This window comes from Oncorhynchus masou, chromosome 6 (assembly GCF_036934945.1).
Source record: "Oncorhynchus masou masou isolate Uvic2021 chromosome 6, UVic_Omas_1.1, whole genome shotgun sequence".
Taxonomy (NCBI): domain Eukaryota; kingdom Metazoa; phylum Chordata; class Actinopteri; order Salmoniformes; family Salmonidae; genus Oncorhynchus; species Oncorhynchus masou.
Genome location: NC_088217.1, coordinates 33,991,096 through 34,005,934, shown reverse-complemented (window position 1 = coordinate 34,005,934; position 14,839 = coordinate 33,991,096). Strand labels below are relative to the sequence as shown.

General features: G+C 42.8%; 2 protein-coding genes across 7 annotated transcripts; one reads left to right on the top strand and one right to left on the bottom strand.

Annotated features, from left to right (window-relative positions):
• The first annotated feature begins 206 nt into the window (after positions 1-206).
• LOC135541955 (TRAF3-interacting JNK-activating modulator-like) lies at positions 207-9,340 on the top strand. Of its 6 annotated transcripts, none has more exons than XM_064968486.1 (13): positions 207-474; positions 856-1,243; positions 1,536-1,677; positions 1,837-1,912; positions 2,039-2,066; positions 2,399-2,428; positions 2,566-2,661; positions 3,863-3,934; positions 5,614-5,754; positions 5,948-6,085; positions 6,175-6,367; positions 6,569-6,623; positions 8,054-8,129. In XM_064968486.1, the coding sequence occupies exons 2-12, from the start codon at positions 875-877 to the stop codon at positions 6,604-6,606; spliced, it is 1,323 nt and encodes a 440-aa protein (XP_064824558.1). In that variant the 5' UTR covers positions 207-474; positions 856-874; the 3' UTR covers positions 6,607-6,623; positions 8,054-8,129. The 6 variants fall into 6 exon arrangements, with proteins under 6 accessions (XP_064824558.1, XP_064824554.1, XP_064824557.1 ...); XM_064968482.1 differs by lacking the exon at positions 6,569-6,623 and adding an exon at positions 8,322-9,340 and having other exon boundaries at positions 208-474; positions 816-1,243; positions 8,054-8,145; XM_064968484.1 differs by lacking the exon at positions 6,569-6,623 and adding an exon at positions 8,322-9,340 and having other exon boundaries at positions 210-474; positions 1,840-1,912; positions 8,054-8,145.
• On the bottom strand, positions 8,798-13,376 carry LOC135541957 (interferon regulatory factor 6-like). The gene is given in 9 exon segments (XM_064968488.1): positions 8,798-10,160; positions 10,322-10,440; positions 10,613-10,933; positions 10,936-11,004; positions 11,148-11,396; positions 11,653-11,745; positions 11,839-12,034; positions 12,199-12,381; positions 13,128-13,376. Coding segments are annotated over 8 exon segments (1,458 nt in total). The 5' UTR covers positions 12,373-12,381; positions 13,128-13,376; the 3' UTR covers positions 8,798-9,923.
• Positions 13,377-14,839: the final 1,463 nt, after the last annotated feature.

Here is a 14,839-nt window from a genome sequence, read left to right as displayed (position 1 = left end):
AGACTCCTGTAAATCACTCCTGTTGTCAACAAGTTGTGAGTATGATAGCAGTTAACAGACTATTTTAGAGTCAGTTGGGAATAAAATGGAGATATGAAATGTGGTTCAAAGTTTATACATCTTCTAAACATACACCATGTGGCACACTATAAGCTTTGGCTTATTACTAACTACAGTACCCCTACATTCTGCAGGCCTTCAACTGTCACACACCACTCTATAGTAGCTCAAAATGTACGTTTCCTACATGTCACTTCTCTGATGGTCTCTGATGGTTTGCCCATGTGTGACGACAGTGTGAGGATGCAATGTGGGTGTCATGATAGTGGAACAGAAGTGTGAACATGAGCAGTGTGGTTTCTCTCATTTCCTGTTCTGAGAGTGAGTATGTGACAGTTACTGAATTCAAAGACAACAGAGGAGGAGAAACGATAGAGGAGACATCAGGCTGCTGGGTTCTTTGAACATTTTCAGGTTTGTTTTTGCTACTCACACTCACAAGGTTTAATCCGTGGAGAGATGTGTGGTTTTGGTCTTGACATATGGTGTGTTGTGAGTGATCTGTCTCAGCTTTGTGTCAGCAGCCTTCTCATACATTGAGAGGGCACACTACAGCTAGTTTTTGCTTAAGGTGAAGCAGAAATCATATACATAAAGTAGAACTTCATACCACAGGTGTTTGAATGTCAGGCTTAATTTCCTTCATTCAATTGTTACTGAAAGTCATGCTTTGCTGTCCTCATTTCTCTAGAGTCAAAGCTGAATGCACTGCATCCTGTTTTGACACACCCATAACCAATCATGCTTTCTTTAAGAATCTGATGGAAGGATACTGTCTTATTCTGAATCCTGCAGTTGAAGTTCATCCACCAAAATGGAGATCCAAAAAGACCTCAGGATGAGACGACCTCAGATGGAGAGTTACGACCAAAAGCTGGAACAACGGGCAGCAAAACATGAGTTCTTGAGAGATCGCAACAATGTGACGACATGTCGCAGCCCAGGACACAAGCTGGAGGCAGACTGGAAGAGTGAGATGCAGCAGAAAAGACAGATAGAGTTCCAGAGAAGGAGACAGATTGTCCAGGCTGCCACTCATCAGGCTGATGAAAAGCAGTCAAACAAGGAGGCCAAAGTCACGATGAGGACCAACAGGCAGAGAGTGCCTCTCATACACAGACAGTCCCTCATATCAGCAGAGGATCTGGGGATCACCTGGCCAGATGTACACTCCATCGGGAAGGTAAGCACATAATACAGGGCGGCAGGTAGCCTAGCAGTTAGGAGCATTTGGCCAGTAATCGAAAGATTTTAGGTTTGAATCCCAGAGCCGACTAGGTGAAAGATCTGTCGATACGCTCCTTCCTGTGGGTCGCTGTAGATAAGAGCGTCTGCTAAATGACAACATTTTTAAATGTAATACACATTACGTGCGTGACATTATTTTATTATATGTATCTTCATACACAAATACTGGAATATTCCGTTTGGTCAAACACAAAATGAGTGTCACAGACGCAAAACTGTTTCACCAGGCGACATGGATCACCTCACCACCACTGCATGGGGCAGGAGGGAAAAACAAAATAGGGCAGCTCCACTCTGATGTCTCACAGATATTCCCTCAAACACCACAGCAGCCCTCACTGAGGAAGAGTATGGATATCAGAGATAAAGGTAAAATTGGACACACTGGGGACCCTTATTTTTTAATTGATGGAGGTTGGACACCCAATGGCTGTACTGTCAATCATCAAACTTGAATTTCAACATACTTATTAAGTTTGAACACTGAGTTTGTTGGAGAATTTCATGATCTTCCTCTGTCCTTCTTAGTAGTTAAACAGGACCAGAGTGGCCTAGTAATGTTAACCAGGCAGCTCCAACAAAGGAATGCCTGCTGTCAGACAGAGTAAGTACAGTAAGCTACTGACCTCAACATGAAGACACTGATCTGTTTAACTGTTTTATCTCTGACATGTATTGCATGTATAACACTTTGACCTCTGACCCCCTACCCATTTCCTGTCATTCACAGGCATGGCTATAGCACTGTGAAGGAGACAGTAAGTAACTCCAATGTACTGCATCTCTGTAATGTTTTGGGTAGATTCTAATTCAAATGTGAGACACAGCAATGAATCACAGTTCTCATCTACACAATCGTTCATCATTCTGACAAGAGGCCGCATTCCCATAAAGTTATGAAGAAGGCATCACTATGAGTTGTGTTGCATAGAAACATAGAGATAGATGTTATGATATTTGAACTATCATGGGTGCGACATACATAGTCAACCACCCATTATAACTACATATATGATGTCCTTCCCTGCTCTATGTTGGGAATATCTTTTATGCCTATTGTGAAAAATCTCTCTCCCTCTCCCCTCTGTAGGACCTCGTTCAACTCTCTGAGTATCTACAGGTGTGTAATCCTGCTCTGCTGACTCCTTAGATTGCTGCAAGTGCTTCTATATTGTAATCTGTAATGATAATACATATAATTGAGACATGCCATTTAGTCAGAAACTTACTTGTATTATGGTGCATCTCTTTCCATAGGAGGCTCTGCGGCGAGAGGATTCTCTGAAACAGAAGCTGTCTCTACTGCAGCACACCACCTCTACTCTACTGCTCTCACATGACAATGTCTGGAAGGTTAGGATCTGGATCTCTTATACACTGATGTGATTACTCTATTTCTATATCATACTCTGTTTCATGAAGTGACTGCCATGAAGTTGACAGTAGGTTGGTGTAGTGTGTCATAGATGTTGACACAGGAGTGAAAATTAATTCCTGTCCCGTCTTGTATTTTTCCCCTGTGCTGCACTGATCCTGCAACAGTTCTATAACCCCTGAACTCTGTGCTCATTTTTTCACCCAGAAATATAGGCTATTGTGTTTGTTTACTAACTATTAAAAATAATGTCAGTAACATGAGACTGTGATATGTTAACTTGTTATGTTAACTTTTAGTTAAATGCACTGATTGTTGGCCTAAAATGCTCTGGATAAGAACATATTCTAAATTACCTAAATGTTTATCGATTAATACGGTTGAAGGATGAGGACAGAGACCCCAGCAGGACGGTCTGCCCATAACAGTACCGGCATAAATCTGTAGCCTACAGTTGAGCACTGTGCACATAGGAACATTAACAACACATTAAAATGTATAACATGAACATTAAACAAATGATAATAACCCGTGTGGCAGTACTGCATAGGTCAATCTATTTTTATTTCACCTCAGATGGCACGGGATTAGTTAAATATGTGAACAATTGGGCTTGACTGGAAAGTGAGTAGAGCAGCTATGCAGCTTCAGGTCGCTTTTCCCTCTCTCCAGTTGGTAGCCTATTTGATTAAACCGCAGCATTTTTTACAAGCCATGTATACTGAAGCAAGGTGCGAGAGTGAACCGACTGAAGGGGAGGGGGAATTACATTTTTGTATTGATTTTTACTTTTATTGACACGCTTTACAGCGTGATTGAAATGTAGCGGAGCGGAGACTGCATTCGCGTTAAACGCTGCACATGTCGGCTCAATTTGAAATTACCTTTACATTTCTATCGCGGAAGCGTTACAGATTTAATAGAGCCCTAAATTAGGTAATAGGCTACCGTGTTTGTCTCAGTGATCTGGTTGAAGACTGACTGTGGTGAAAGACTGACTGTGGTTTCAGAGTCGAGTTCACAGCGTTTCCACCCTCATTCTACTGGTGACTACCCTGCATCCTGTCACTGAGAAGTTGAAAAAGAAACATACAGAGAAAAAAGAAAGGGCCTAATAGCCATTTGCCATCATCTACCATTTCCTATCCCCATTACATCTCATATTTCTCTACCTCACAGGTCTGTTGCAAAGAGGACAAGATGAAGGGAAAGATTGGGGCACTAGAGTCACAGCTGAAGATCTGTGTGCAGGTGTGTTCAGGCACAATGTCTGTGCCTACACTACCATTCAAAAGTTTGGATCACTTAGAAATGTCCTTGTTTTTAAAATAAAAAATGTTGTTCATTAAAATACCATAAAATTGATCAGAAATACAGTGTAGACATTGTTAATGTTGTAAATGACTATTGTAGCTGGAAATTGATTATCTACATAGGCGTACAGAGGCCCATTATTAGCAATCATCACTCCTGTGTTCCAATGGCATGTTGTGTTAGCTAATCCAAGTTAATAATTTTAAAGGGTTAATTGATCATTAGAAAAACCCCTTTGCAATTACGTTAGCACAGCTGAAAACTGTTGTGCTGACTAAACAAGTAATTAAACTGGCCTTCTTCAGACAAGTTGAGTATCTGAAGCATCAGCATTTGTGGGTTCGATTACAAGCTCAAAATGGCCAGAAACAAATAACTTTATTCTAAAACTCGTCATTCTATTCTTGTTCTAAGAAATGAAGGCTATTCCATGCGAGAAACTGCCAACAATCTGAAGATCTCTTACAACACTGTACTACTCCCTTCACAGAACAGTGCAAACTGCTCTAACCAGAATAGAACGAGGAGTGGGAGGCCCCGGTGCACAACTGAGCAAGAGGACAAGTACATTAGTGTCTAGTTTGAGAAACAGACGCCTTACAAGTCCTCAACTGACAGCTTAATTTAATAGTACCCGCAAAACACTAGTCTCAACGTCAACGGTGAAGAGGTGACTCTGGGATGCTGGCCTTCTAGGCAGAGTTGCACAGAAAAAGCCACATCTCAGACTGGCCAATAAAAATAAAAGATTAAGATGGGCAAAAGAACACAGACACTGGACAGAGGAACTGCCTAGAAGGCCAGCATCCCGGAGTCGCCTCTTCACTGTTGACGTTGAGACTGGTGTTTTGCGGGTACTATTTAATGAAGCTGCCGGTTGAGGACTTGTGAGGCGCTGTTTCTCAAACTAGACACCCTAATGTACTTGTCCTCTTGCTCAGTTGTGCACCGGGGCCTCCCACTCCTCTTTCTATTCTGGTTAGAGCAGTTTGCACTGTTCTGTGAAGGGAGTAGATCACAGCGTTGTACGAGATCTTTAGTTTGTTGGCAATGTCTCACATGGAATAGCGTTCATTTCTCAGACAAGAATAGACGGCAAATTTCATAAGAGTTATTTGATTCTGGCCATTTTGAGCCTGTAATCGAACCCACAATTGCTGATACTCCAGATACTCAACCAGTATAAAGAAGGCCAGTTTTATTGCTTCTTTAATCAGAACAACAGTTTTCAGTTGTGCTAACATAATTGCAAAAATGGTTTTCTAGTGATCAATTTGCCCTTTAAAATGATAAACTTGGATTAGCTGATACAATGTGCCATTGGAACACAGGAGTGATGGTTGCTGATATTGGGCCTCTGTATGCCTATGTAGATATTCCATTAAACATCAGCCGTTTCAAGATACAATGGTCATTTACAACATTAACAATGTCTACACTGCATTTCTGAACAACTTGATGTTATTTTAATGGACATTTCTTTCAAAAATAAGGACATTTCTAAGTGACCCCAAACATTTGAACGGTAGTGTATGCAACTTACAGTATGAATGTACATACAAAATCACCACGAGGCTGAAACACCAAAGAGCAATCATTATTCTCCTCTTCCTCAGAGGCTGTCCAGGGATGGAGCCAAGAAGATGCTGCTACAGTCGGAGCAGCAGAGGCAGGAGCTGGAGGAGATGGCCGTGGCCTCACTCCAGAGGGTCACTGACCAAAAAAACAAGGCCCAGGACAGAGCTCACAGCCTGGAAGTAAGGGGTCAGACAGGGCTGCACTCTGGATAATGCATAATAGCACTGTGTTCAATTGGTATTTTCCTATTACAGTCAATTATTAATTTAATTCATGTAATTGATTTACAAAATATGAGATTATTTCATTTCAAATTAATATGAAGGGATGTCACAGGAGTGTCACTGTGTGTGTACTTTGTGTGTCCAACAGATGGCACTGCAGACTGCCCAGGTTGAGTCATCTCAGTGCCGAGAGCGCTATGAAGAGGAGAGGAGGAAATGCACCCAGCTGAGGACGTCTCTGGTGCAGAACATAGACCATATAAACCTATTACAGAGCCAACTGGAGGTATGCACGCATGCACACTCACGCTATATTTTACGAGAGTGAAATAATATATGCTTTAAATAGCATCATGTATCCCCCTGTGCATCCAGAAAGTGATGGGACAGGATGCAACTCTGGAGAGTCAGCTGCTGCAGCACCGACACACTGAGGCTGAGCTCCACCTCAAGATCAACCTCCTAGAGGACAACCTCCACACCTGCAGGACACAACTAGAGACATGGAGACAGCAAGACACCATGAAACAGCAGGAGATTGTCAGAGGACAGCAACAGGACTCCATAGGTATAGTACCGTCGTGGCCAAAAGTTGAGAATGACACAAATATTAATTTTCACAGTCTGCTGCCTCAGTTTGTATGATGGCAATTTGAATATACTCCAGAATGTTATGAAGAGTGGTCAGATGAATTGCAATTAATTGCAAAGTCCCTCTTTGCCATGCAAATGAACTGAATCCCCCCAAAACATTTCCACTGCATTTCAGCCCTGCCACAAAAGGACCAGCTGACATCATGTCAGTGATTCTCTCGTTAACACAGGTGAGTGTTGACGAGGACAAGGCTGGAGATCACTCTGTCATGCTGATTGAGTTTGAATAACAGACTGGAAGCTTCAAAAGGAGGGTGGTGTTTGGAATCATTGTTCTTCCTCTGTCAACCATGGTTACCTGCAAGGAAACATCTGCTGTCATCATTGCTTTGCACAAAAAGGGCTTCACAGGCAAGGATATTGCTGCCAGTAAGATTGCACCTAAATCAACCATTTATCGGATCATCAAGAACTTCAAGGAGAGCGGTTCAATTATTGTGAAGAAGGCTTCAAGACACCCAAGAAAGTCCAGTAAGCGCCAGCACCGTCTCCTAAAGTTGATTCAGCTGCGGGATCGGGGCACCACCAGTGCAGAGCTTGCTCAGGAATGGCAGCAGGCAGGTGTAAGTGCAGCTGCACACACAGTGAGGTGAGGACTTTGAGGATGGCCTGGTGTCAAGAAGGGCACCAAAGAAGCCACTTTTCTCCAGGAAAAACAGAGACAGACTGATATTCTGCAAAAGGTACAGGGATTGGACTGCTGAGGACTGGGGTAAAGTCATTTTCTCTGATAAATCCCCTCTCCAATTGTTTGGGGCACCTGGAAAAAAAGCTTGTCCGGAGAAGACAAGGTGACTGCTACCATCAGTCCTGTGTCATGCCAACAGTAAAGCATCCTGAGACCATTCATGTGTGGGGTTGCTTCTCAGCCAAGGGATTGGGCTCACTCACAATTTTGCTTAAGAACACAGCCATGAATAAAGAATGGTACCAACACATCCTCCGAGAGCAACTTCTCCCAACTATCCAGGAACAGTTTGGTGACGAACAATGCTTTTTCCAGCATGAGGGAGCACCTTGCCATAAGGCAAAAGTGATAACTAAGTCACTCAGGGAACAAAGCATCAATATTTTGAGTCCATGGCCAGGAAACTCCCCAGACCTTAATCCCATTGAGAATTTCTAGTCAATCCTAAAGAGGCGGGCAGACAAACAAAACCCACAAATTCTGACAAACTCCAAGCATTGATTATGCAAGAATGGGCTGCCATCAGGCAGGATGTGGCCCAGATGTTAGTTGACAGCATGCCAGGGCGGATTGCAGAGGTCTTGAAAAGGGTCAACACTGCAAACATTGACTCTTTGCATCAACTTCATGTAATTGTCAATAAAAGCCTTTGACACTTATGAAATACTTGTAATTATACATCAGTATTCCATAGTAACATCTGACAAAAATATCTAAAAACACTGAGGAAGCAGACTTTGTGAAAATTAATTTGTCATTCTCAAAACTTTTGGCCACAACTGTACATTATATATCCACTAGCAGATTTAAATCAAAGTTGGATTGCGTAAATTACTGTAGTAGGTCAAAGTTGTTTTAACTGCTATTTTGACCATGATATTTATGAGTCTGTAAATGTGTTGACATCAATAGAGCATTCATTGGATGAGCAGTTTCAGCCAGCCATGTCACACCACAGCAACAAGAAACAAAGCATGATGGAAGCCAATGTCAAAAGGAGAGAGGTCAGAATTTGTCTACAATGCCCTTTCATCTTAGTCATGTCAAACCCAGAGCACAATCAATCACTTTCCATCACCAATGTCTTCATCCTATAGGTCTCCAACATTTTTATTGGCTCTGCTCAATTTTAATCCTATATTAAACTTGATACTGACATAATCTTTCTTTTTCCACCAAGAGACGTTGTCATCCCTGGTTCATCCTGACCCTGTTCATGGTAGTCATGGTGGTGGCCATTTTGACATTGTTACTGGCCAATATCCCCACGACAAGAAATCAGCTGTGGGACCTTTACGAAGTACTACAGGAACACACAGAGAAGTACCTCTATGACATGACATTACCACAGCATTGCTATAGGCCCATATGACAAGACCTGGGAACTGATCAATCCTCTGAAGAACTTACTGTATTTCCCAAACCTTTTAGAGCAAGTTCTAAGTTCTATGTAATTTTGGATGCAATTTTTTTTGCCAACGTAAATATCTTTGCATCTTGAAGTCAATTTGTATTCATAACCGTGCGTTATGGTTACTGCCTCTTGTTCATGCTTACTTGTTGTATTCGCTCAGTCAAATACATGTGCTCAGTATAGTTGACACATTTTCCACTTATAACTGGACAGTAAAACAGACATTTTAAATAACTGACCGCTTTGCTAATTTTGGACATTTTTATTTCAAAAAAAGGAAAATACAAATCATTAGAGGGAAAAAGAGTTGAGATCCTTTCTAACATTAAGTGCACACCCCTTATACTATTTTCATAGGCCAAAACAAATAGATTCAATTCCATATAATGATAAGTGTAGGATATACATCTGGAAAATCATCAACATTTAAATGATTTTCTCTACTAATATCTTTAAATGATCTTCAAAAAACACTAAGTTATAGTAAAATGTTCACATACCAAGCAAGACCTGTTAGAATCACATGAAGGAATGGATCTCAACAGTCATGGGCAGTAGGTAGTCTAGCCTTTAAGAGCGGGAAGCCAGTAACTGAAAGGTCGCTGGTTCAAATCCCGAGCAGAGTAGGTGAAAAATCTGTTGATGTGCCCTTGAGAAAGGAGCTTATCCCTAACTGCTCCTGTAAGTCGCTCTGGATAAGTGTCTGCTAAATTACTTAAAATGCAAATGTCACAATGCTACTTTTTCTTTATATTGTTTATAATAAACGGATAACTTAAAGTACAGTATATGCATGTATCACTTATTGATGAAAGTTCAACTAAATCTTCTAAAATGCATTTGCACTCAAACAGGTAGCGAACATGAGATTGAGATCATGTTTTATGAACAAGGACTAGGACAAAGCTTGATTATTCAGAAGTCACTGACTGTATTGTGTAACTGGCGACCAGAGTCATGTCTTTAACTCATTGACGATGTTCAATGTTGACTTGCAGCCTACAGGACTTTGACCCACAATGCTGCTCTAGTTCAAGGCCCTGGAGCTTACAACTGCAGACAGACACTATCACCACACCATGTTTTACTGACTGCCACAGTAACAGTATAATTACAATGCCTGGTAGCAGCATTTACCACAATATACACATGGACCAATGAACCCTATAATAACAAAAGGGGGAAAAGAAGCTAAATCAATGTGATTCCTCTCCCTATTCTGATGAACATGCCTCTATAAACATAAGTACTAGTTTGCTGATTATAGATCCCCTCTTGGACCAGCAGTAAAGAAGCAGCAGTGTCCAAACAGAGCTGTGTGTGAGAGAGACTGACTGGTCTGGTAGGGCCGTGGTGGACTAGGCTACTTCACTGGGCATGCAGGCCCGGGGACAGGTGCATGCCGGCTCCTGGGGCCAGAGCCTGAGGCCAGCCTTCCTGGCCCTGGTGGGTCTGCAGCAGGCGGTATAGCTGCTTCAGGTGGGTCACGATGTTGTCCTTGATGTCTGGGATGGAGATCTGCAGGCGCACACTGCCGCTGTCGAAGGAGCGCATGCAGTCGCCTGAGAACATCTCAGTGATCATACGTGCTACCACTGGAATAATCTGGAGGGGAGCAGAGGGCCAAAAGACGTGGCAGTTACAGCTAAGGGACTCAACAAAACACATGCTTGAGGGTCAATTCAACATTTTAAAATAATGAAAAACAAATATTTAAATGAGTTTTCTATGAATCATTGCATCCTGATACAAAGACAGTCTCACACCTGCACCATGATGAGCTTCTTCTCTTTGGGTCTGCTGTCAGGCCACTCCTCTCCAAAGCACAGGTTGATGTCGAACTGAGGAGGGCTGGCCGACTGGCCCCTCTGATGGGCTATCACATCTGCACACAAACCCATCACAATCATATCACATAGCAATTCAGTCTCACAGCACACATGCAATAACAGCTACAGTACATGCCACACTATCACAATACCGCATAAGGGCCCTGCCTAAAACACAAGAAAGATGTGTGAAGAGTCTATGCTAAGAGGATCGGAGTCATTGCTTACCACTGAGAAAGGACTCCAGACAGAACAGCTTGATCTTCCTCTGCCTCTCTATGAGGTTGGGTGCTTTGGGGTTGGGGGCGCAAGGGCCTGACCAGTACACCTTGCATTGGCAGAGGCGGATGGCATAGATGTCATGGCCGCTGATCTCCAGGACGAGGCCTCGGTCCATGACATCCAACAGGCGGTTGGTGAAGACCCTCTGCGTGTCGTTGGCGATGTGCTCAGTAGAGGGGAACCTCAGCTGCTCCAGGCTGATAGGACCAAACAGCTCCTCCTGGTTGACCATGGGACCTAGGTCCCCGTAGAAAAGCCTACAGCCCTGGGGTTACTGACCGTCATGGCTGGACACACCTCCTTACCCCGGTACTGGAACTGCACCTCCAGGTCTGTCACTGAGGGAGAGACAACAAAACACATGAAGATAAAGAGAGTCACTCACTGGTTGTCTGTATGGACAAGATGCTGTGATACTGTATGCAGTCCTATATTTATCTAATGGAGGGGTTTGTTTGTGTAGTTGTGTTAGTGTTCTCACTAGGCAAGGAGCTGATCCACATCTCTGGGGAGGCGAACATCATGTCAGGCATGGGAGGGGGAGGCATGTCCAGTGGGGGGGGGGGCGCCATCTCCAGGGGCGAAGGCTGCATCTCCATATCTAAAGGCTCCTCTTTGGGCCACAGCTTAACTTCCTCTTTGGGCCACACTTCAACTGATGGGGGGCAGCTGGGGGGTTGGAGGGGCGATACAGACCCCGGTGGAGACCACATAAGAGCGGGGCTGGTGCCTGATTGGTTACAGAGAAACAAAGCATGATTAGTTGACATACCAAAAACCATACTGGGGTATTGGAATCAAAACTGGGAGTAAGCCAAACAAAAAAGGGGGGCAGGGGATTGTTCTTGGACCAGGCAAGCTGGAAAACATTATCTAGAGGCTAGATCTGGACTGTTATGTGGTCTAGGATAAATGATGTGGTAAAATTTAAGAATTAGTATTAGAGGGGGTCTCAAATAAATAAAGAGATATTTGACATGACTAACCATTGGATTTTGGATAAGGAGGGAGGGGCTCTGAGCCATCTGATTCATCTTCATCCCCATCATTTGGTGTCCAAGACCCAGGGTCTGAAGATCCTGAGGAGAGAGAGAAAAATGAGGGGGAGAGTTTAAATACGTTTCAGAGCCGCTACTAATTATTATATTTTTATGTCATTGATGGCCAGTTACCTGGGTTACTGAGGGGCTGTGGGATGTCACAGATGTCGTAGATCTTCAGGGGGTTCATGGGGACTTCTTTGGTGCCGTCGTAGACAAGGTTGAACTCTCTGCTCTTGTTGAGGGCGCAGCGGAGCTGAGCTTTCCACTTGGCAGGGTCAGGATCATCAATACCCTCCTGGAACTTTCCGGTCTCTAATGCCCAGGCCTGGTACAGGGGAGAGAGGAAGCAGATGAAGAATACATTCAGAGAATATAGTTAACATCAACCTTACTTCACTCACCGTTGATGCAGCCACAACCAATTCACCTGCCAACACATTAGCCCACATGTATCGTTTCACAAACTGTTACAGAGATGTGCTTACTCACCTTAAAAATAGTGTTTTCTTCCTCGTGATGGGGGGTGTGCCGTGTAGCGTGTTTCCAGGGGATCCTGAAGCGCTTTTTGTCTCTGTCAATCCACACCAGGCCTGGGTAGAACCCACTGTCCACCTGGTCCACTAGCCAGGGCTTGAGCCGGACACGCCGCGGGGTCAACGCCATGCTTATTGTCTGGGGAGGGGGCCACAATGGGCAGGTTAGATATTTACTATCCATATGCTACACTTATGTGGACATCCTGACCAATATATCTCAAAACAGTTCTACTAGAAGCACTGTATCAGAAAAACCGTGCTGTAAGGGCATGACATAACACAACTTGTCTGAGGCGGGCACAAGATGACCAACATTAATTACATGGCTACCAAGATTTCAAACATAGACTTGGGCCACTTTGAGGGGCAAACATTAAAATGTAGTGGCTTCGGGTCAGCCTACAGGTCAGTTTATTTCATTACTCTACTCAGACCTCAAAAAGCCCCAAATAACATGCAATTTCACTGATTTACAGCTATTACTTAAAAGGTCCTCCCAAAAGTGCATATGGTTGGTCTTATGATGCTACTGCAGGACATGGTTGTTACACAGGTCAGTTGAGCATGGACCATAAATAAAGCAATGTCCAACGCTAATACATTAATTAATATGAATGAACCATAAGGTGGACTTCTTCCCAGCAAACAATCCATTAGGATAGGCTACAGACTGTTGTAACATGTTGTTGTATGTTATGCCTCCAACCACTTGCTCGCACTGTAAATTCGAGCAACATACGAAAGACCAGTGGCTACTTTTTTTTCACAAATAAATTGTTAGTAATGATTTCAATTATTATTATTTTTTTAATCAAGTTACGAATTTAAATCTATTTCATGGTTGCAAACAAACCAAATCTAGGAAACCGCTGTGAAACGTACCTGCTGTTGAACGTGACCAGGAAGTAGGATACTTAAAATCTGGGAGAAGGTAGAATCCCAAGTTTCAGGAAAATATTATTCTCCAAAACGTTGGAACTTCTATGTCCTTTGCAATCCAGGTAAACATATAGATGACCCACGGATATTTCTTATCACAGGAGAACAATTCTGATAATGTCCGGAGCAGGCCGAGCAGTTTATGCCTTTTCCGCTTCCCTTAACGAAACTCAGGTAGAGCCTTGACGTCACATACATTTCATTCTGGCACACCGTTCCAGATTATGTCGCGTTCAAGTGCTAGTCAGAACAGAGAAACGTGGACACGTGTATAACTATAACCAGTTAGCAAATTGGACATTTCAGAGTTCGTAGATCCGATTAGGACTTGAATGTGGCACACTTTCGGTGGAGCCTTATTATGACCATGATGACTAAATGACTCACAGTATTTGTCAGAATTGTGTTACCATATGATCTGTAAATCTCTATATGTGTTTGTTGTTTTCAAAAGTTCAAAAGCCATTTGAAATAAGCAGTTTGGAGTTTGTTGTTATTTATTTAAGCAATAAAGCCCGATTAGGTGTGATATATGGCCAATGGTTTTCTTAAACACGAAGCAACGGCAACGTGGAGTGCCCGTATACAGCCATTAGTCGTGGTATATTGGTCATATACCACAAGCCCCCGAGGTGCCTTATTGCTATTATAAACTGGTTACAAACGTAATTAGAACAGTACAAATATTTTTGGGGGTCATACTCATGATATACATTCTGATATACCACAGCTTTCACTCAATCAGCATTCAGGGCTCAAACCAACCAGTTATAATTAAGCAATAAGGTACGAGGGGTGTGGCATATGGACAATATAACATGGCTAAGGGCTGAAAATATATATTTTTTGGGGGGGGTCATACTGGTGGTATATGGTCTGATATACCACAGCAATCAGCATTCAGGGCTGGAACCACCAGGATTATAATTTCATTTAGCACACACCATGTGCCTTTTACACATTTACACTGACAGTGAGGGGGTTCATCTCGCCTGGGCACCAATGTAGGTGTGTTTTGCAAAGGCTGTAGTTGATTGCATTCGATTCGGAACTGGGCTGTGAGCCAAGTACCCTGTTCAAAGCCCACGGCGAAGTCCTCTCAAAACAAAAGTGAGATAATTAAGCACATGCAAAAGTGATTGCTTTGGATGAAAACACTTTATCTACATTCCCAATGAAAAATGTTACTTTATGGAAAAGATATGTTGTAAATGTCTGGATGATGCACCATGCTGCCTTGTTGACAAATTGACTGAGCAGCACAGATTACTGTTTGATTTAAGAATGCCTCCCTCCCTGCATTCACCTGAAGACATGACAGGCCTTTTCCTGGTTCCCCGCAGCTCAGCATAATCAAGATCTGCATGTTGTTACTCATCCATTACCAGTTTTACTGTATACACGTTGTTCCTCATCCATTACAAGTTTTACTGTATACACGTTGTTCCTCATCCATTACCAGTTTTACTGTATACAGGTTGTTACTCATCCATGACCAGTTTTACTGTATACACGTTGTTCCTCATCCATTACAAGTTTTACTGTATACAGGTTGTTACTCATCCATTACCAGTTTTACTGTATACACGTTGTTCCTCATCCATTACCAGTTTTACTGTATACAGGTTGTTACTCATCCATGACCAGTTTTACTG